The sequence below is a fragment of the Mastomys coucha genome, unplaced genomic scaffold, assembly GCF_008632895.1.
Source record: "Mastomys coucha isolate ucsf_1 unplaced genomic scaffold, UCSF_Mcou_1 pScaffold21, whole genome shotgun sequence".
Taxonomy (NCBI): Eukaryota; Metazoa; Chordata; class Mammalia; order Rodentia; family Muridae; genus Mastomys; species Mastomys coucha.
Window position 1 is genome coordinate 57,439,544 of NW_022196904.1, and position 23,086 is coordinate 57,462,629.

The 23,086-nt window shown below is 36.7% G+C and overlaps 1 protein-coding gene across 8 annotated transcripts in view; it reads right to left on the bottom strand.

Annotated features, from left to right (window-relative positions):
* Positions 1-23,086, bottom strand: part of Mef2a (myocyte enhancer factor 2A) — a 123,406-nt gene that overhangs the window by 8,139 nt on the left and 92,181 nt on the right. For 5 of the 8 annotated variants that reach the window (XM_031386944.1, XM_031386945.1, XM_031386947.1 and 2 more), the window contains 3 exons: positions 12,425-12,612; positions 5,142-5,165; positions 1,361-1,487 (listed from right to left, as the gene is read on the bottom strand). In XM_031386944.1, the coding sequence (XP_031242804.1) occupies positions 1,361-1,487; positions 5,142-5,165; positions 12,425-12,612 (339 nt within the window). The remainder of the gene's footprint in view (positions 1-1,360; positions 1,488-5,141; positions 5,166-12,424; positions 12,613-23,086) is intronic. The other 3 variants (XM_031386950.1, XM_031386949.1, XM_031386951.1) reach the window with 1 other exon arrangement.

Consider the following 23,086-nt stretch of genomic DNA (forward strand, 5'->3'; position numbering starts at 1 on the left):
AACTCGGAAATCCGCCTGCCTCTGCCTCCCAAGTGCTAGGATTAAAGGCGTGCAGACAGGTATCATTTTTTTTTCCCCCAGAGCCACAGGTATTTGGCTCAACTGGGGAGAAAGTGAAACCACTTGTGCTCCCTGCCTGTCTTAGAATGGTAAGTCCACAGGGAATCCTCTGCACACCAGATCTCCAAGGGAGCCATCTGGCTAGGCCAGCAGCATCCCTCCCACTTCACTGTTCTTCTCCTCCTCCTCCTCCTCCTCCTCTTCCTTCCCTCCTCTCTCTCTCTCTCTCTCTCTCTCTCTCTCTCTCTTTCTCTCTCTCTCTCTCTCTCCCTCCTTTATTCCCTCCCTCCCTCCCGGTCCCTTCCTGGAGGGTGTGTGTGTGTGTGTGTGTGTGTGTGTGTGTGTACATGCGCACACATGTGTTTCAAGACGGGTTTCTCTGTGAAGCCCTGGCTGTTTTGGAACTCACTCTGTAGACCAGGCTGGCCTCGAACTCAGAGATCTGCCTGCCTACTCCCCACCCCAAGTGCTGCAATACAAGGTGTGTGCCACCATTGCCCACCTACTCCTAATTTTTCTTAACAGCCTTCTGTCTTCAGAATATTTTACGATGAGAAGTCTGAAACAAAGCAAAACAAAACCCCAAACAAATGAAAACCTCTTCTCAGCAGCAGAGTGACTGGCAGGCTGTGGGAAAGGGGATCACTCTCCTCCACAGGTACAAACAGCATAGACCAAGCCAGTGGCTACAGGAGAAAAACACACCTTGCCTGCCACACTGAAGCACCTTCCACACCCCTAAGAGACCTCTACCCTTTCCCAAAGCAGGTTTATAGCATAAAAACAAAACAATCTGATTTCAAAGTTGAGGAAGAACAAGATAGTGTGCGATAAAAGACTTCATAAAAATACCTGGGCAATTTGCCTCCTACCTTCCTTGGCCACATTTGACAACAGCTACTTGCTTCTTTCTTAAGAAGCAGTGAAAGGTCAGACATGGTGGTACGCACCTTTAATCCCAGGACTTGAGAAGCAGGGGAAGGCTTTTGAGACTAGCCTATCCTACAGAGTGAGTTCCAGGACAGCCAAGGCTACACAGAAAACCCTGTCTCAAGCCCCATCCCCCTTAACCCCCTGAAAAATAAAAGCAGTAAAAGTTCATGTTGGTGAAATAACTTAGTTCTATTATCAACTCATTTTATGTAACTTTTTAAAGGTTTAGCATTTAAAATTAAATATTTAAATTTGAAACAACAACAACAAAAAGCCCCAGAAATAAACATGCTAAAGATGACAAGAGTACCCCTTTTTTAGAAAACAGCAAGAACAGAGCCTAGGAAAAGGCCCAGAGATGGCTCACCAGTATTGTAGGCTGTTGGCATTGCTGAGTACACTAGTCCCTGCGGAGGCAAGCTCGGAGTTGTCACAGACACTACAGGCGTGGCAAGAGGTTGAGTGGCTTGAGAACTGCTTATCCTTTGGGCATTCTGTGAGAGCAAAAAAAAAAAAAAAAAAAAAAAAGATTAAGTGTAATTATGTGGTATTTATGTTCAGACTAAATATTTTAAAAATAACTTTCAATTTAAATGTGACACTTCACAGTTTTATGTGGATGTCATTATTTCTTGAAACAGTGATTTGAAAACCTTAAAGATATTAATGGGAATAACTAAATACTTAAGAGATTTATCTTTGTATTAATTATTCATTTTTCCCTTTAAGACTACAGCATATTAATCCCAGATGCATGTCTTAAAATAGAAACTTACCTTATGGGTGATAACACTTTTGTGTGATAGCTTAATGAGGACTTGATATCATTGCAAGTATTGTCAAGCTACATTAAATGAAGTCTGTGTATGTTTTAAATGGCTGATGGTAGCAAAAGTAATATGTATACATGAGATTATAAACTTAAGAGTACAGGAGTCAAAGCTACTTCTTTTGCAGTCCTTATACACTAATACTTCAGGCTGTGCTTTACTTCATGTAGTTCATGTTATGATTTCCCTCCTGCTCACCCTGCTGGTGAGCAGCATATTCAGATCTGTGTCATTCTGGCCTTCCAGTTTTCTGAAAGGAAAGGCTCTTAAGTTTTTAAATAATGTACTTTTCAAAAGGCTATTAAATACTGACTGGCTGTATCAGCATAATAGTATCTTAGCCAGGTTGGGAGTAAATTAAAATGCTGACAACCTTTCCCCTCCTTTCTCCTTTTCCTTTTGTTCCTTTCCCCTATAAGGTCTATGTAGCCCTGGCTGATCAGGAGCATGCTATGTAGATCAGCCTTGCCTTGAGCACACAGAGATCCAGCTGCCTCAGCCTCCTGATGGCTGGGATTTAAGGACTGCCTATTCCTAGCAAAAGAAAAAAGTCAACTCTTAAATGATGAAGCTATGTTAGGATAGCCCCTGTCTTCCATGTGTAGGTGTATGGCAGAATCATTTTTTCCTTCACATTGACTTTTTCCAAGATCAAGGATCAGAAAACAGAAGACACTCCACAGTTTGTATTCAAGAAAGCTAAAGGGCAACTATAATTTATTTTTACAAATAGTTATAGCCTGATGACTGACAGTTTAGGGGATCTGTGTCAGAGCTGAAGAGTCCAAATGAGACTACATTTTCTCTCCCACTATTTTCAGAAAGCACTGAAATGAATGAAGGCCTCTGGCTAAATGTGAATGCCTAACAGGTGACGGTATCTTGAGGATCCCGAGTCCAGCTCTCCTATGTCAGTCTGTACTGCCTACACATCTTCTGACAGGACATCTGAATACTCTATGATGTACAGGTATTACAAGTCTCAGCCACTGACTGACCTCCTCTTAAGCCTGGAGAAAATCACTTTACTTCTGGGAACCCTTTAATTTGTTACAGAAGGAAGTCAGACATGTTTGTCATGTCTGGCTTTCAGTGCTCCTGCTGATAATTAAACAGGTATATTAGAAATGAACCCAAGACAGCATTCTTACTGTCCCCAGACTTTCTGTAGTTAATACTTTATATTACTGGTGACACTGGTGACTTAAACAGACAAATATATTTATATTCCTTCTGATCCACAGCCATCCCACTAAATCTGTAATGAGATAAAATTACTCTAGAAGTGCAAGACTTATAACCGAGTCACTGTGGCCTCACTCTTTCCAGAGAAGTCCTCAATACTTTCTTTCGCTTCACTTTGGATCAGAGCCATCAACAATTATTTTAGGGCACAAACTGCTTTGAACAACATTCTGAGTTTCCAGAGACTGCATTTCTGGTTCTTCTTTGCATTTTGAATTAATTTTTAGAGTCTGAATTAGCTTAAACTTTTAAAGATTTATTTATTTATTATATGTAAGTACACTGTTGCTGTCTTCAGACACACCAGAAGAGGGCGTCAGATCTCATTGCGGGTGGTTGTGAGCCACCATGTGGTTGCTGGGATTTGAACTCATGACCTTCTGAAGAGCAGTCGGTGCTCTTCCCCACTGAGCCATCTCACCAGCCCCCTAGCTTAAACTTTTAAGGAGTGTGATTGGCTACACTTTCTAGTGATCTTTCTTATTTTCATGATTTCTACATTTCAACATACTCAGAAACTATCTCTGAGATTGTGCAGTTAAGTGTTATTTTAAGAAGGCAGAAAGTCACACATTGTCACACATTGGTATGACAGGTGGAGAAAGAGTTTAATCTCAACATTGAGTCAACAATTTCAATGAGTTTTTGAGTGAGGGCTTTAATCTGGTCTCAAATAAAACTAGGTAAAAAAGTGTTGAGATGTTTTGGTGTAGCCTATCCATAGTCTAGGCGTTTTGTAGTTGCATCTTCATGGCAACTTCTTGGTATGACTTCAAAGACTATAGACCCTCCATACTTGGTCTGCCCACCAGATAGATCCCCGCAGCAGTGTGTTCCATGAGTAAGTGACTTTCAGAACCACTAGAGGGCAACACAATGCTAGATAATTATAAGCATTTAGGACAATTATTTAAGGGTAGAGTGGGGTCTAGTATAAGATGAATTATTTCAGTTTGAACCATAATGCAACCATTAGTAGTATCCTAAACTAAAGAATTCCCCCCCAAAGATATTCATTGTATAATCTAGCATCACATTTATAGCTAATCAGTGAGTATATTTCAGATACCAATCCAAAAATGAGCAAGCACAGAGCAAATAAAAGATCATCTCTTATTTTAAGGATAAAGAACAGAACCTTATTTGAAAAGAAACTGTGCAAAACACACCAGCATGCATAAACATGTCATCATAAGGAAATGAAACCAGTGGATGCCTTTACACCCCATGCTCTCATGCACTCCGAATCCCTGCCCATGCTAAAGCCCGATCACTCACAGGTTTTTATTCCCCTTAAACCGGAGTCATCTAATTAGCAAATGACTTGGAATGCATGTGATAACATCCTGTTGAGTTTGGGTTTTAGTTCTCAACAAAGAGCTAAGTTGCTTTTAGTCAAGTTTATTTTCCAGAGGAATAAAACAACAGAAAATATTTGTTTTGGAAAAACAGGTAACAGCTGTTTTTAAGAATCAAGAATCTCCTGGTAATTTCAAGAATCTCCTGGTAAGTAGTAAATGTGTGTGTGTGTTCAATCATAAGACACTTCTTTTTGTAAACAGGGAACCCCCTTGTGGTTCAGACTGTCTCATGCAGGATAAAATAATCAACTCTGAAAAAGGTGACCTCACCAAAAATGATGTAATCTTTTTGAAAGAAAAAATTATAACACAAGATTCTGTGTTACGATCTCAGGGACTCTGAGGGTGAAGTCATTTTCTAAAAACACTTCAATAATTTGGAAAGCCCCATAAGGTATTTTGTGTACTTCCTTAGCAGAAAAAGCTTAAAGTATCTGCTGCTCATGGACAGCTATTGTTTTTACAGGTTACTTCAATATGTCCTCTCCTTTACCCCTCAAATAAAAGGAACCAATATATACAGCAATAAACATAAAAACTAGGACCAGGAGTACCAGGAGGTGGGTTTCTTGATTAAAAAAATGTTTGGATAGTGGAAAATAAATAGAAAAATATCTTTGGAACAAAGGAACAAAGGTTACATGAAAACATTTAAAATAATTAGTACTATTTATATATTTTCAACTCTGTTCAAGCAGGAAACCACACTCACCAACTCCAATTCCTCTTCCTCCGACTGTACTCAGCACATAAGAAGGATAAGAGAGTTAACTAAGGCTGCTGGAACTCGCAACAAGATCTTTCTTAAAAACATGGCACTGGGATTTTAGTAGCTGTCTGGACCTTTACAAAGGTTCTATACATAGCAAATGATGTTCTTGTCTCTATATTATAGTTGGCTTTTCAAAATGAAGGAAAATTCTTTTAAATTTGCTAGCCAATAATTTAAAGCCCCATCCTACCCACTAATCCCACCTCTCCCTCTCCTACACACATGAACCTCTCCTACACACAGCCAATGCTTCTGCGACACTTCCAAGTGCAACACTGTGTACTTATACATTTTAATCCTAGCATAACTACCCCATCTGGCCAGAAAGTCTACATGTCTGTCTACTACCAGACTCTATTGCTAGAAAACTGTTGTGTGTGTGTGTTTTTCCCCCAGTGGCCAACATGACATCATAAAACACAATACATGTTTACTAATAAATGCTATAGTTTTGAGTAATAATATATGTTTACCATTTGCAAAGAACAGTGCTCACATAGATAAAACTATCTTAATGTTGTAAAGCCTTGCATATGAAAAAAAAAGACTGGAAGAGAACAGTTAAACTTTAAAAACAGTAAAAATTAAAAGACAGGTTTTCTCCATTTCTTTTACGTGATTATGAAATACTAATATGCTAGAAACAGTCTGCTCATTGTTATTTTCTATTTTACTTGAGTAAGTCGTCTTCCAATTTGTAAAGTGTCCTAGGCCTCACTGACACAGAGTCATAATCTTAAAGCAGGTTTCTCCTAAACCAAGCACTCAGTGTACAAGTGGGCAAAGATAGTTCAGCTGTTCAGTTAGACATATCATTTCAGTATCTCTAATTTACAAGACAATGACAAAATAATGTCAAACTCTTGTTGTATGTAAAATACAGTGTATACTTTAATCTACAGAGATAAGGGTATAAATAGCTTATATGACAAAGTTTTGGTTTTCTATGGGGTTCATGGTTTTGTTTTTTCTTTCCATGACTAGATATGATTTTATTAAGCAGTTTTCAAAGTCCCAAGTAGTTGGGTCTTTCTAACACACATTTCTGTATCTTAAGTGATTTTTTTTTTTTTTTTTTTTAATTTCAGAAAGCTCCTAGCAGGTACTACCTACCCGCAAGATGCTTTAGTGGTTGCTATTTTCAGGCATATTTCTTTGTTATAAACATTTGTGTTTTAACCATTTTACTCCACAGCATTCAGAGAGCACCTGCAGAGAGCTCCTCCACATACCTTACCCAGCTTTCTGAGGTTAACATCTCCCCAAAACTGCTGAGACTAGGGATCCCATTTGTAAAGCTTTGCACTTCACTTAGATTCCACCAGCCTTGGTGGGCTGAAGGACATGAACTTTTGAAAAAAATACCTGACCTTATCAGAAGAGAGGTATCTTCTTTTTGTTTTACTATTAGTGGTGTTAAGCCATTTACCTAAACTAAGGTAATGTTCTCCAGGACTCTCCACTGTAAAAGCACAATTTCTCCTTTATAAACAACACATATTTAGGTACAGAAATTTTGATAGTATGTAAATGTTTAGCTTTAAATGTTTGCCCATTACCTGCAGCATTTACTTACTGGCTTGCCTATAACAGTTATGCCTCTACTATGCTATTCTAATGTCGTTTCCTAATCTTTGATTGTTTTGTTCGTTTGTTTTTTTCCCTAAGATTTCTTCTCTGTGTTCTCCTGGAACTGGACCTCACTTTTTAGACCAAACTGGCCCTGAATATGAGTTCAAGATCTGCCTGCCTCTGCCTCTTGAGTTTTGGCCCAGCTTTCCTAGTCTTAAAATTCTTCCAAATTAGATCTGCTATCTAAGGAGAAGGTGTTACTAGTTCCTTATTTATTTAATCATATTTGTATGAGGGGGTCAGCTTTTCTTTTTCCTTGGGGTTATAACCTCAAACTACTGTAATTTAAATTTTTCTAGTTTTGGCAAACTGGGATTTTTTTTGAAAGAATGGTCCCTGGGACCTTTCATTAACTACATCTTTATTTCCTGGCTCCTCTGGCTTATCTTGTTTCTCTATGACCCACTACTTCCCTAAGGGAGCCCTTAGTCTTTGAATTAGATAATGGTGTTTAGATACCACAATCAGAGCACCAGGTACACTCAGCTACTAAGTGAAATTAATCAAGGAACTCTCAATAAACAGAACTAGAAAATACATGAGGGTTTCTGTGTCTAGAGAGTCCATGAAGAATACTGGTTTATAGTTGTTTTTGTTTATAATGCCTTATTCTGGTTTTGAATTAAGATGGATGCTACCTAGTAAAATGAGGGGAAATATTAATTTTTTTTTTCCTTTCTGAAATAGTGAAGAGTTGTTACTAACTCTTCCTTAAATGTTTGATAGTTTGGCAGTAAAACCATCTAGATCTGGAATTTCTATTTTGGAAGACTTTAAAATGAAATTTTCAACTTTCTTATTTAGCATTTATGTGAACTGAGTAATTTCCTAATAGCCTATATCTTGGGACAGGACTGTCTGTGCCATCCCCTTCCCGCAGCATTTGCATTGCGCACCCCTCCCATCCTTGGTATTTAGAACCTGTGTCTTCTGTCTGTCTTTGGTCAGCATAACTAGAAAATGATCAATTAATCTGGGAAAAAAAAAAACAAGGTTTTTGTCAGTTTGATTCTTTGACTCTACTCTTTTTTCCATTTTAAAGTTCCTGCTACTTATTTTCTTTTCTTTTACTGCTCTGGTTAAATTTTCTCTTTCTCAAAGTAAAAGCTATGGTTACTAACTTGGGACCTTCTTTTCATCCTTATCAATAATTGTATTTATTCTCTGTGTGTACATTCATAGGTATGTGTGCAGGCTAAAGGTCAATGTCCGGGAGTCAGTTCTCTCTTCCTACCATGTGAGTTCCTTAGGGTTGAAGTCAGACTGTCAACTTTGGGAGCAGGTGACTTTGCTTGCTGTGCTGGTACAGTTTTATGTCAATCTGATACAAGATAAAGTCATCTGGGAGGAAGAATCTCAATTGAGAAAATGCCTCCGTAACTTTGGGTTAGTCAAGCCTGGAGAGAGTTTTCAACACTGTAAGGACCCAATCTATTATGGGTGGTACCATCCCTGTGTTAGGGGTCCTGGGTTTTAGAAGAAAGCAGGCTGAACAAGACATAGGAAGTGAGCCAGTAAGCAGCATTCCTCCAAGACTTCTGCATCAGCTCCTGCTTCCAGGTTCCTGGCCTACTTGAGTTCCTATCCTGGCTTCCTTTGATGATGACCTGTGATATGGAACTATAAGCTAAATTAACCCTTTGTTTTCCAACTTGCTTTCTGGTCACAGCATGGAAATCCTAACAAAGACACCTGCTAAGCCATCTGGCAATCCCTGACATTTCTTTTTTCCTAATACAAGTATTTAATGCTATATAGTTTCTCCAGCAATACTCTTGATGGTCCTCAACATTTTGGAATTTTGTATTTTTGGTTTCAATTAGTTATGGGTATTTAAACAATTATTTACTTTAAATTATGTATATGTCTAGGGACATGAATATGGGTGCCAGAACAGAGTATCAGATCCCTTGGAGATGGAGTTACCTACTTGATGTAGGTCCTGATAGCTGAAATATGGTTTTCTCCTAGAGCAGGAAGCACTCTTGACCACTGACAACTAGCTACATATGTACTGCTAAATTTCCCTTGCTAAATTTTTTTCTGAGGCCCGCAGATTATTTAAAAGTGTAAGGCTCAGGGATCATAACAGAAGAGGGGACAGAAAGAATTTAAGGGATGGAGGTGGTGGATGACCACAGCAAAGTGTTTTCTGGACACAACAGAGCAGTTGTACCTATGGACTTAGTCAGCGACTACGGTGGAATGCATAAGACCTGTGCAAGCTCAGGCTAGACAAAATCCCAGCATGGAATTGGGAATTGGACACAAAGTCCCAGCCCTGCTGCTAAGAGAGGGAGAGTCAGTTTCCTTTAAGGTTATGATCTCTGGTAGGCTATACTCTAGGGTAGTTCCTACATTGATACCACAACGGAACTCTGTAAATTTTGTTTTGTTTTATTTTTAAAAAAGAACACACAAATTTGGGTGGCCAGGGGGATATCTAGATGGAGTTGTGGAAGTATTCATCTAAATACACTGTATGAAATTTCAAAGAATTAATGAAAATATTATTTTTAAAGGTAAATTTATGGTTTTATTTCTAAATTAAGATACCTTTCTGAGACTGATTTCTACTGATTATGGACAGAGAGTCAGTTTTATAAATTTTCTAAGTTTTATCTTATGAAATAGAATGGTCTATTTTGGTGAAATGTTTCATAAATATCTCTTAACTTAATATAAAAAAATGACACTGCCTACCTTTTTAAACTAGTAAATCCAAGCTAATTTGAAAAAGCATCAAGCAAACATTAACTGAAGGATACTCTAAGAGAACATGTGAGCAGTGTTCCTCAAAAATGCCAAGTCTTAGGAACTCTCACAGCCTAGAAGAGTTGAAGAAGGCGAAATTAATAAATGAAATATGTTATAAAACCTAGTGGTTCCTAGCATTAAGAGATGAAGTTTAAAACTTAGAAAATGTATGTGAATATGAACTTTAGTTAATAATAATTTATAATACTGGGTCATTAATATTAGTAACTATGCCATAGTAATATAAACTGTTAAAAGAAATTGTATATGAAGTATAAGGGAACCATATGATTTTAGTAATCTGTCCAATGAATCAAAAGCTGTTCTAAAGTAAAAGGTTTATAAACTGTTTATTCTCTTATACCTTCTGTTCTTTGTTTCTCTGCATACAGTCAAGATTTTGATGACACTAGTATTACTTCTTCGAGAAAACTAACATTTCTTGTAGAGTAGTTCTGCTGGCAATAAATTCCTGGTTTTGGTTTGAAAAGGCTCTGCATTTATTTTTTAAGAACATTTTTGCTGAGTATAGTTATGTGAGATTATTGTGTTTATTATTGCTTCATTGTTTACCAGCTTAAAGAGAGGTATGGTAGTAATTTCCTATCTTTGGTCTGTAAGGCACGTGTTTCTATTCATTGGCTGTCTTTAAGCATTTCTATTTGCCCTTTGCTTTTAGCAGTTCCCATGTGCATGTGTGTGTGTGTACACATGTGCACTGGAAGTATTTATCATACTTGGTGACTATTACCTCCCTTAGGCCATTGTGTCTACTCTTTTCCTTTTTGGAACTCCACTTTCAGATCTGTTGCTACATGATTAATTCTTGCAGCTCTCAGATCACATTTAATTTTGGTTCTCATATTTCAGTTTGGGTATTTTCTACTGGTTTATCTTGTTGGCCCTGCTACTGTGAAGTTTTAGTTACCTTTCTCAAGAACTAGACTAGGTTTAAAAGTTATTGCTGCTGTGGTTATCTTCAGTATATTTAATTTAAACACCTCTAAAGGTGGAAGATGGGCAGTGACTATTCCATTCTATCATCCCTTCTGTGATGTGCGTCAGACTGCCTTCTCAGTCATCTTGTTACTATCATGGTTCCCACCATCATGTCTTCTTGCTTCAGAACCAAGTAGCAATGCTGTCTTTCTGCATTCCCAGACACAGTGAGGTGTCATCGATGCACTAGAGGTGACAATATTTGTTGTTCCACCTCACTGTATTTATCCCACGGAAAAGAAAATGACTCCCACAAAGGTTGTCCTCACTGCAGTGCCTGGCTAGTTTTCAGAAGGTCTTTCCAGGTCTTATATTATGTGGTGCACTCAGTGAGGCTCAAGATGGAAAGACAGGAGTCTTTACTACAGAGAAGTTTTCTATAGGACTTCTACAGACTCCTAAGTAGGAGTCTTCTACAGAGAAGACAGACTTAACCTACACTGGGGCTTCAGGAGTTTCACTACATGCTTCACTTCCAGCAACTCACTAATCACACTAGCACCAATATCTTTCTCCATAGTAACCATCTTTCTCTGGCCTCTAGATGATCTGACCACTGTGAATTAGTAGCACTAAAAATCATTTTTTCCCTTGGTTTTTTTCAAGACAGGGTTTCTATGTATAGCCCTGGGTGCCCTGGAACTTTGTAGACCAGGCTGGCTTTGAACCCAGAAATCCTCCGCCTCTGCCTCCCAAGTACTGGGATTAAAGGCATATGCCGCCATGGCCCAGCAAAATCAATTTTTTTAACAGCATAAAATTAAAAGCAACTTATTTTAAAGTTTCTATTTTCCCAAATGAAAGAGCCCCTCCCCACACTTTTATTTATCTAATACAGAGTCTGAAATTTAAACACATTATGACTTAAAGATCATGAGAATGTGTACTTGCTATCTTGGACAAATAGTAACTTTTAGTTCTGTTTTCTCATCTCTATCTTGCTATGATCATAGCCTAAGTGAGAACTAAATGAGAAAAATAACCCTAACAAATTACTGGTGTTTTGAAACCTATGAAAAATTACACAAATGTAAAATCACCCAAACACTGAGCCTGACAGCATCACTTTCACTTAACAAAACACAAATGGAAAATTTAGAAACCACACAGTAGAACAAGCACCTGGCATATCATTTAGTGTGCTAATAGTCAAACTGCTGCTGAACTCAAAATGTCTTTAAAACTTGCATGTGTATTCTAAAACTGTCTAAAAGAAGCTGAGGAGCATATACATTCTGTTCTTCACATGAAAAAACAATTCAAGAACAACTGATTCTAGAGAACTGTAAAGATTCTCAAGAGGTAAAGTAGGACATATTATACTCTGGTCAAAGAGAAGGGTTATTTGAAAGGAATAAGCAAAGAAAATTATTAAAGAGTAATTCCATCCATTTTGCAAGCATTCTTCCCTAGATATTCTATAATAGTTCTCTTTGCTATATAGAATTTTCTAGCAAATAATTTCATTATTCCATACCAAAATGCACATATTATATTATTGAAAATATGTCAAGTACAGAACAGAAATGGCATGTTTAATTCATAAACTGAAGTCAAATGTCTAAAGAAAGTTTCTAACCTGAGAAAATTAAAATTGAGCATAATAACCTCTCCATATTTAGCTTTTATTTTAAATAACCATTAAGCAGTTTTACTTCTTATTTCAATAATTTGGGTTTTAAGCACTTAAATGTCTTTCTTCAAATCCTAATTTTTAATAGAAAACTTATTAAGAAAACCAATGGACACTATGTAGACTTAAAAGACCTCAGAGAAAAATACAGATGAGTATAAACTGTGTTTAAAGAACAAAGCTAAAGAGTGGGTCAACTTACAAGTGGAGGCATCATGCCCTTGCTTGAAGGGGGAATGACAACTCGTAGATCTGGTTTCCGACTGTTCATTCCAAGACTGCCACCACCTGGTGGCGGGGGAGACTTTGTAGGCATGACTTTGCCTAAACTATTTGCACCAGTATTTCCAATCAAATTTGGAGAGGCCCTTGAGTTTACAAATCCATTCCCTGGGAAAGGGAAAAACAGTTGCTTATTAACATGTGAAGAGTCATTAAAGTAGTTTAATAAATCTAAAATAATGCTAACTGCCAATATATATATATATATAAGTTTTAAAAAATGATTAATTTTATAAACTTAGATTAATTTTATAAAAATATAAGGATTTTATGACATATAAAGTTATTTATAATAAAACACAATGTTATTAATATTATACTATTATTTTGACAAATATTCATTTGCATTTACATATTTTATATCTCTTCTACTTTTGTATTTGTATCTTGAAATCTTGAAATGGGGGGTGACTAACAAGATATTTCTTAGTGGGTAAAGACACTTGCTACCAAGCATGATGGCTTGAGTTTGTTCTGCAGGACTAACATGGTAGAAAGAACTGATCTGCACAAGGGCACCTTATCACCTGCATGCCACCTCCTAATAAATAAATAAGTATAGTAATAAAAGGAATAATTTATAATATCTTTATATGTTTGTAATTTAAGTGTTTGATTGCAACTCATTTATCCTTGGAGAAGGCTCTAAGTTTATCCTTTTCTCTAAACCTATAAGCAATATTTTCTCTACTACTTTTCATATTGCTAACCCCTTATTTTTTGCTTACTACTGAATACTGATACCTCTGGCTCTAAAAACAAAACACAATTCCCAACAAATAAACAACTGTGTCAACCATCACATTTGGTACTGCAGTCAGTTTTCCCCAACATAGATCCAAAGGAAGACAACAGAACAAGGGAACTCACGAACAGAAGGAAAAGGGGAGAGAAACCATAAAGCAGAGCACAAATCCCACAGATGCATAAACACATCACAGAAACACCACCACCACAAGCATAGACTGTGCTGTAGCTTCCCAGCTCCAGGGAAGGACAACAGCTGAGAAAAGAGGAGTGGTACCTACAACACCTGTCAGTGATCACAGAATCAAATGAACAACAAGGGACTTAAGGAAAGAAAAAGCTATAAACTCAACTGAAGACTCATACGACAAAGTTAACCAATGTGGACTAAACAAATAAGTCACCTGGAGAAAAAAACTTTAAAATGGGAAGGAAAAATTGTTGAGAAGGTAAAAAAAAAACCAACTAGAAATTCTGGAAATTAAAAAACCAATTAATCAAATAAAAGGCAGGAAGCATCTATAGACAAGATGAAGCAGAGGAACTATTCTGGGATGGAAGACAAGGCGAAAACAGTAACACATACAGATAAATATAAAAGCAATGAAATCAAATTCCCAAGAAACCAAAATAAAGCACAAGGAGCTAAGATAGTCAATGGCTCAAATAACCTATTCATTGAAATATCTGAAAATTTCTGAAACCATGAGAAAGAAATTGCTCAGAACTTCAAATAGACATGAGCAAAGAACTTCTTCATGACATATCTGAGGCAAGATTTCAAAAATACAAAGGGTTGGCAAGATGGGTTGGTGGGTAAAAGCACTTGCTACCAAGACTGATGATCTGAGTTCAATCCCTGGGACCCACATGGTGAAAAAAAATAAACAAAAAACTGACTCCAGCAGAATATCCTTCAATTTCCACACACATTGCAGAGACATATGCATATAGCCCCACACATATATATAAGAAGAAAGAAATATGATTTAAAACAAGCAAAGAAACAATACTAAAAGCAATAAGGCAAGGTCAATGAGATGGCTCAGTAGGCAAATGAAATTGAGTGCAGGCAGCACAACCTGGCTTTGATCCCTGGATCCTATTTGGCAGCGAAGAAAAAGCTGGTTGTCTTCTGACCTTGAAGCATGTGCCATGCACATGTGTTCACTCTCTCTGTCTCTCTCTCATTTACCTAACACAAATAATCCAAAAAGCTATGAGGGGAAAACACTAACTCACAGAGGCAGAAATATTAGAATAACAGTAGGTCAGAAAGCCTAAAAGTAAGGAAAGCAAAGAATAGTGTATTTCACAGCCTATAATAAACCATTATTGTCAAATCCAGAAAAATAATCTATTAAAACTGATGGAGAACCAAGATAAGTACAAGTAAAAATAATCTGTGTCAATTAAGCAGGAAATGCTTAAAGAATAATCTATAGAAAGAAGTTTGACACTTTACCCACAACACAAAAAAGTATATTTCATGTAAGAGAAGGGTTAAAAAGGGCAAAAAGAGATAAAATAAGGTCCAAAACCAGCAAAAAAGAAGAGGAAAAACAATGAAAACCAACCAGAACTGCCAACAAATATAAACAGTAATAACAAACCCTTCTCAATAACCTGAATGCAAGTGACTATTTCACCATTTAAAGATACAGTCTAACAAACTATGCTTAACAATAAGGTCTAACTATTCAGTTGCCTCTAAGGAACGCAGGTAACTAGAAGAGATCCAAGACCTGTGAGGCTCAAGTCAACCTACCAAGTAACTGAACACTGCCAACAAGCTGATCTATCAGTCTCCACATCTAGTTAGGAGATAAGAGAGCCACTACATATTAACAAAAGGAACAATCATCAACCAGCAGGGCAGAACTACTGTAAATGTTTATGAAATAATTCCAGAAGCCTATTAGGTTTATCTTTTCTAGTTACATGGGTTTCTTTGGGGCAACTGAATAGTTAGACCTCATTATTGAACATGGTCTGTTAGTCTTTTAATGGTGAATTAGTCATTTGCATTCAGGTTATTATTAAGAAGGGTTTGCTGTTACCATTGATTTTATTAGGAGTTGTTCTAGTTGGCTTTCCTTGGCCATTCATAAAACAAACATTAAAAGACACAAAGACTACATGAGGTACTAACAAAGTACTGCAGGACACTTCATTACCCACCTTCACACACAACCAAGTCTTCCAAAAGGAAAACTAGCAAAAACCTCGTCACACCTTAACTATTAAATAAATCAAATGGACTTAATAGATATCTACAAAGCATTCTAGCTAACAGAGAAAGAATGTAACAGAGAAAGAATGTACATTTCTCAGCAGCACACTGAACCATTCCTACAACTGATATTACAGACAACAAAGGAAGCTTTAATAAACACAAAAAAATCCTGAAATGATTCCCTGCATCTTATCAGATCACAGTGAACTAAAACAAGAAATCAACAGCAAGACTAAGCTCAGAAAATACATAAATACTTATAGACTAAGCTATACTTTTTTGAATTTTTGAAAGCTATACTTTTCAATTTTTAAACCGAAGCTCAATTTTGAAATTAGGAAGGAAACTGTAAAAGTCTTAAGAGTCAAATGAACACTAAAGCACAACCTACCACAGCCTCTGGGATATAGCCAGAGTCCTATGAGGAAAAGTCAAAAGTTCTGTGTTCATAATTTAAAAAGCCAGAAGGAGCTCAAGTAAACAACCTAATGTACCTCAAAGCTCTAGGAAGACAAGACATCAACCCAGGACTACACGGATTCAATGCTAAATTCTCCCAAACTTCTAGAAAAAAAAAATCTAAGTACAACACTTCCACCAAATTTATTCTATGATGCCAATATTATCATGATACCAAAAGCAGGTAAAGACACAACCAAAAAAGAAAACTAGAGACCAATCCATACAATGAGCACAGATATGAAAATTCTCAGCAAATACTTGCAAACTGAATTCAAGATCACATTAAGCTGTTATATCATGTTTAAGTTGATATCATCCCAGGAACACAAGGCTGATTCACTAAAGCAAATCAATAAATGTCATACCCCACATTAACAGACTTTAACAGAGAAAAACCACATGATAACCTCAACAGGAAAGTTTTTTGACAAAGTTTAATACATACATAATCACGATAAAACGTCCTGGAGAAAAAAATAGGACAGAACATACGTCAACATAATAAAGAGAATCTAAGACAAACTAAGCCACTCATGTTAAATGAAAAAGAACTGAGAACATTTCATCTGAAGTGTAGAAGGAAATAATGTCAGCTCCCACTATTATTCAATATGGTGCTTCAAGACTTAGTGGAGTAATAAGACAAGAGAAAGATAAAAATGGTCAAATTCAAGAAGGAAAAACCATCTCTAGTGGCAGATGATTTAATTCCATATTTAATAGACTCCATAGACATCACCAGAAAACTTTAGGTCCAGAAAATACTTTCAATAAAGTTGTAAGACAAAATCAACATACAAAGCCAGTATTTTATACACACAGACACATATACACAGACCAATATCAAACGGACTAAGAAATAGCCTTTAATCCCAGCACTAGGGAGGCAGAGGCAGGTGGATTTCTGAGTTCGAGGCCAGCCTGGACTAGAGTGAATTCCAGGACAGCCAGGGCTATACAGAGAAACCCTGTCTCGAAAAACAAAACAAACAAACAAACAAACAAAAAAAACCTAAAACAGAAATAATCCGAAGACATTAGATAAAGAAAAGAATGTCCATGCTCCTGAACTGGCAGAATGAATACTCTGAAATGGCTATACTACCAAAATTAATCCTTATAATCAGGGCAATTTTCAGCAAAATTTCAATAACATTACTCCTAGCACTAGAAAAAATAACTAAAATTCATAAAGAAATATGGAAGATCACAAAGAAATCTTAGGCAGGAAGTACACATTATAGAACCATAATGAGAAATACAGCATAGAACTGGCATAAGAAGACATGTAGATCAATGAAATACAATATAGGACATGTAGATAAATCCAAATGTCTATGGACACCTAGCTGCTGACAAAATACATGCACTTTGAATAGATACCCTATTCAAAAAATGGTGTTGGCAAAACTGGATATACATCTGCACAGAAATGAAAGTAGACCCTAATTTCTAACCCTACATAAAAACCAACTCAAAGTGAATCTAAGACCTTTAAAAAAATAACAGAAAACAAAAAACTGAAATACTGAAATTGATATAGGAAAAGACTTCAAAAGATCAGTGTAAGCACAAGCTTTCTGAACTGAACCCCAGTATCACAGCAAATACCTCACAGAATATGCAAGTAAGAGTACTTGAAATCAAAAACCTTACAAAAGAAACCATTAACAGGCTGGGGAAATGGCTTGGTGGGTAAAGTGCTTTCTGTGCAAGCAGGATGGCCAAAGCTTATGGCTCCCGCTCTTCTAGCATTTGAGAGCACCTGCATACACACTTGGACATGCCCACACATGGTGCACGAAATGTACACACACATGCACACACAAATAAATTAAAAGTAAATCTTAAAAGAAAGACAAGTATGATAGTACAATCCTGCAATCTCAGTGGTGACGGCGAGGTGGAAACAATCAGACCCAGGGATTGGGAGTGCAAGCAACAGTTTAGTGAGACCCTGACTCCAAAAGTAAGATGAAGAGGTTCAAGAAGCCATCACAACATCAACCTCTGTCAACATGCCAGCATGGCTTGGCACCCTAGCACAAACACATGTATATACCACACACATTTTAATTCTATAGAATTTCTTGGAAAAAAAAACCAGAACTATGTTTACTTGGTATACTATCTGGAGGTTTTCAAAGCAATTTCAGGCACATTAAGTAATATACAATCAAATGATAAGTTGATATATGAATTCTATAATTTTTAAAATTATATTTATTTATAGAGGAGAGGCATGCCTGGAAATCAGAGCACAAATTGTTCAGGTTGGTTCCTTTCTTCTATCATGTGGAATCTGGGTACTGAACTCAGCCTATCAGAACCTGGGACAAGCAAGTTTACCTGCTGAGCTAGTTGGGCAGTCTTGAATTTGAAAACTTGAAAGACTAAAATTAGGGGGATGGAGAGATAGCTTGGTGGTTAAGAGTATTGGGTTGCACCCAGAGGAAGCTCCACCCTGGGGTGCTCTAACGGGCCCAGGATCCCAGGATCCCAGGATCCCAGGATCCCAGAATCACAGGATCACAGAGACAGTTTGACTCTGAGGAGTTCTGACATAACCAGGATCACAGGAAGGGCAGGCTCCAGTCAGATTAAGCCAGGCGAGGTAGCAGTAGAGATAACCACGTGGAGGGAGGCAAGCTTAAGAACATAAGCAACAGAAACCAAGGTTACTTGGCATCATCAAAACAGAATTCTCCCACCATAGCAAGTCCTGGTCACATTATCACTCCAGAAAAGCAAGATTCAGATCTAAAATCACTTCTCATGATGATGATACAGGACTTTAAGAAAGACATAAATAACTCCCTCAAAGAAATATACAGGAGAACACAGATAAACAGCTAGAAGCCCTTCAAGAGGAAACACAAAAATCCCTTAAAGAACTACAGGAAAACACAAACAGTTGAAGGAAATGAACAAAACCATCCAAGATCTAAAAATGGAAATAGAAACAATAAAGAAACCACAAAGGGAGACAAACCTGGAGTTAGAAAACCTAGGAAAGAGATCAGGAGTCATAGATGCAAGCATCACCAACAGAATACAAGAGATAGAAGAGAGAATCTCAGGGGCAGAAGACACCATAGAAAACACTGACACAACAGTCAAAGAAAATGCAAAAAGCAAAAGCTCCTAAGCCAAAACATCCAGGAAATCCAGGACACAATGAGAAGACCAAACCTAAGGATAATAGGTATAGAAGAGAGTGAGGACTCACAATTTAAAGGGCCAATAAATATCTTCAACAAAATTATAGAAAAAAAAAACTTCCCTAACCTAAAGAAAGAGATGCCCATGAACATACAAGAAGCCTATAGAACTCCAAATAGACTGGACTAGAAAAGTTTGGAGTTATTTAAAACGTATATTGAGAAAAACATGTATTTTCAGTATTGCTGTAGACAAGCATCTACATAGACTGTTCAATTGATTGTTTTATATCAAACAATTTTACAATTTTATAATACTCATTTTTATTGTTACAATATTTTATAAATTTTAAAGAATATGACCAAAAAAAAAGTGTATTGGGTTGCTCTTCCAGAGGACCAGGGTTCGATGTTAGCATATACATGGCAGCTCAGTCACCTGTAACAAGCTGTAAGGGATCTGATGCCTTCTTCAGGTCTCTTAGTGTAACAGGTATACATGTAGTGCACAGACAGACATGCAGATAAAACACCCCCACACAGAAAATAAATAATAAAAATTAAAAATAAATCAATACTATGCTTAGGAAGAAGATAAAAGTTTGTGAAGATAAAGATTTAAAGAAAACAGAGGCCTTAATATAATTATCTGCTTATAAATATTACTTAAGAGTTGAAAATACTACTATAAAAATATTTGTATAAAAGCTATGATAGAATCAACTCTGTAGACTCCTAACTACTATACTCATAAAGCAGCACCTGAATACAAGAAAGGCAGTGGCATCTAAAACTGCCACGTCTGCTCAGAAGGTGCACTTGGAAGAGGACTACACTTTCCCTGCCCTTTATTTTCATTCTCAATAATTTTACCACATGACATAGCAATTTTGTGTGTGACTTTACTTTGTTGTGGGAATTGTTATTTTCATTAATTTTGTGAGGCTATTTCCTGTATTCTGCTTTCATTGTCTTGAAGTGTATTATTCAATCTGGGCTCAATCTCTTCTACACTCTGCACAGCAATTTCCTGCATCTCCCATAAGCTTCAGAGAGCAGTGTCATCGGGGGAAACATCACCTCTTCTCTAGGTCATTCACTTATGGAGCAGAACAAAATTCACTCAAGAGCTAATCCAGATTTTGTTATTTGGAGGATAAAAAATATCTAACAAATAATATATTCAAAGTTAGATGAACTTAATAGAATTTTATGCTGCAGAGCAGTAAGGTTAATGAAGTTTCTGTTAATATATAATCATAAGAATGTGTGTTCTCACTCTCCAATACTTGAAAGGCTATTTCATGGATTTAAGCTAAAATCTAAAAAAAAAAAAAAAAAACCCAAACAACCCCCCCACTATTTTAGTATTATTATTAGATGATGCAAATATGTAATTTAGAGGCATACATCATTAAGAAGCATAAATGCTTCCTTCCCATGTGAAATCTCCAATGCATTTTATATGAGAGCATAGTAACCACGAGAATCAAGTTACAAGAGTGGCAGGGAGTCAAAAGCACAGCATCTTAGTGCTCCACCAGGGCACCATGGCAGATAGTGAGTACAGGATGATGTAAGTGTTTGTCACTGTGCCAGACTGAAGCTAATCTCAAACGCAAGCTTGTTATTTTCTTAGACTGTATCGGTGCACGCCTCTTAGCTTCTGTTTAAGTTCTATAATGGAGACACTGTGCAGGATGATTTGTCTTTTTAATTGAATAAATTTAAGTTAGTATGATTATCATTAAAACCTGAATGGTAGCTTATTATCCTAACAAAACCACTCTTGATGGAGTAAGCCATATACCTCCAGAAACTGAACAGGCTTCATCTTCATTACGGTCCTATTGGTAGAAGGTATGTTGTTCCAATGTATCAGTTCAGCTCATAGTTCAGAATCTGAACCCTGTCAATTGAAGCAATCCATTCAAGTGGATGGCAAGTTTCTTCCATGGCCTTAGGACTACTGCTCTTCTAGCACTAAACAGTAGGTGATTATGTCATTAATGTTTACTATGAATCCACTTTTGAAGTCCAGCTGACAAGCAAACTTCAGTGGACTCTAATACTAAAGACACAATGTTCTCCTCTGCCAGACGCTTCATCAGTTCTCATGCAATACCATGACTGAAGCATGTAAGTACAAATTTCTGCTTCACTTCTCTTAATTTTTAGTCCAAATTCAGCTTCCAGGAGCTACTTTTTCCAGATAAATGCTGTCATCTCAAAACAATGTTTTAAATTCCTGTACCAATGTCACCCTCTGCCACCTCCATGTTCTCTTCATAGAACTGTCCATACAACACAATCTGTCTTTTTACCTTCCACTCCTCTGGCTCACGCTATCACCAACCTTTACTTTCATTCAACACAAAACAATTCCAGAAGTTTCTTGAACTTTTCTATTTCTAGTCCAATATGTTTTTCTTTTTCAACATGTTTTTGAGAAAAGTAGTTAGAGGCTGGGGAGAAAGTACATGTATATAAAACATACACATATACATATACTATTCCCATCCACCAAACCCCACAATCTTTTTTAAGTGAAGGTATTGAATATATCAACTGTTTTCCTAATCTTGACAATTACAATATAGGCCAAAAGTTAAATGAACATCTGAGCTACAATATAAGCTGAGTAACACATTTATATTCTCATCAGCGAAATGTATATAGTAAATTATAAACAAATAAGACAGTCACCATGACAGAGCTATATAAATTATAGTATGTACAAACTGCCTGTTTAAGTTTTCAATAATGACAGATGGAAAAGAAAACAAAACAAAAAGTATCAAATCAGGGGAAAAAAAACACCAAAAAAGCAATTTACTACAATAAAAAATTTGTGACCTTAGGTATATTATCATTAGTATGTCACATAAAGTTCAAAAAGGAAAAGAAAGGGGAAAACATTTATTATGTTACAACCCTAACTACTGGAGTCAATTTGGGGTTCCTTGTTTTTTTCTATATGCATATTTTCTGCATAGTTTTAAATCACAACAAAACTCATTTGAAATTAACCTAATTTTCACATTGCTGACTATGCTTATTTCATCCTATATTTCACTGCAACAAAGTTTGCATGAACCTTTACATATTTTACTTTACTTCCTTTTTTAAAGATTCATTTATCTTTATGTGAATGGATGTTTTTGCTTTATGTGTATCTGTATACCATATGAGCACTTAGTAACCCTCAGAAGCCAGAAGCAATGATCAGATCCTCTGGAACTGGAGTTATAGATAGGCATGAGCATCCATGTGGTGCTGGGAACTGAATCCAGGTCTTTGCAAGAGCAAGCAATGCTTTTAACTGCTAAGCTACCTCTCTAATCCTTAGCTTATTTCTTTAGACAAAGTCTCAAAAATGGATTAGGGTTCAGATACTTTATAACCACTGCAGTCTCTCAAACCTTCTACTAAAGACTATAAGCAGTCAAAAGCATGTATGAAGACCATCAGCTTCATTACATCTTTTGGGTGTTCCAATAAAAGGGAGTACCAGATGCAAACTAGCAAGTCAAAGTCGTATAGATTTTTGGCACTTTAGTTTGAATACAGGCTTGCTACAACCTGTTGTGTAGATCAGGCTGGTCTAGAACCCAGAATTCTCTTTGTCTCATATGGCCTCTGAAATGTTGTGGTTACAGGTATAACCCAAATTCACACTAAGACTGGCTCTAACTAAAATACTGCTGAGTACACACTTGGTGATTAAATTCAATGTTTCACACATGCTAAACAAACAATACTGAATAGTTATAGTCTCAATCCACTACACATAACAAGTCCAAAATTATAGATCAACATCACTGAATTACATAAAAAAAAAGAAAAAAAAAAGAAAAAAAAGTACAATATAAATAGTATGGTTCCTAAGAGGGACTGCTTATCTCTGGTTCACTTTACACATGCTCCAGTCTACTGGAGTATCAGCCCAATGTGACACAAGTATGCAGGGCTTTAT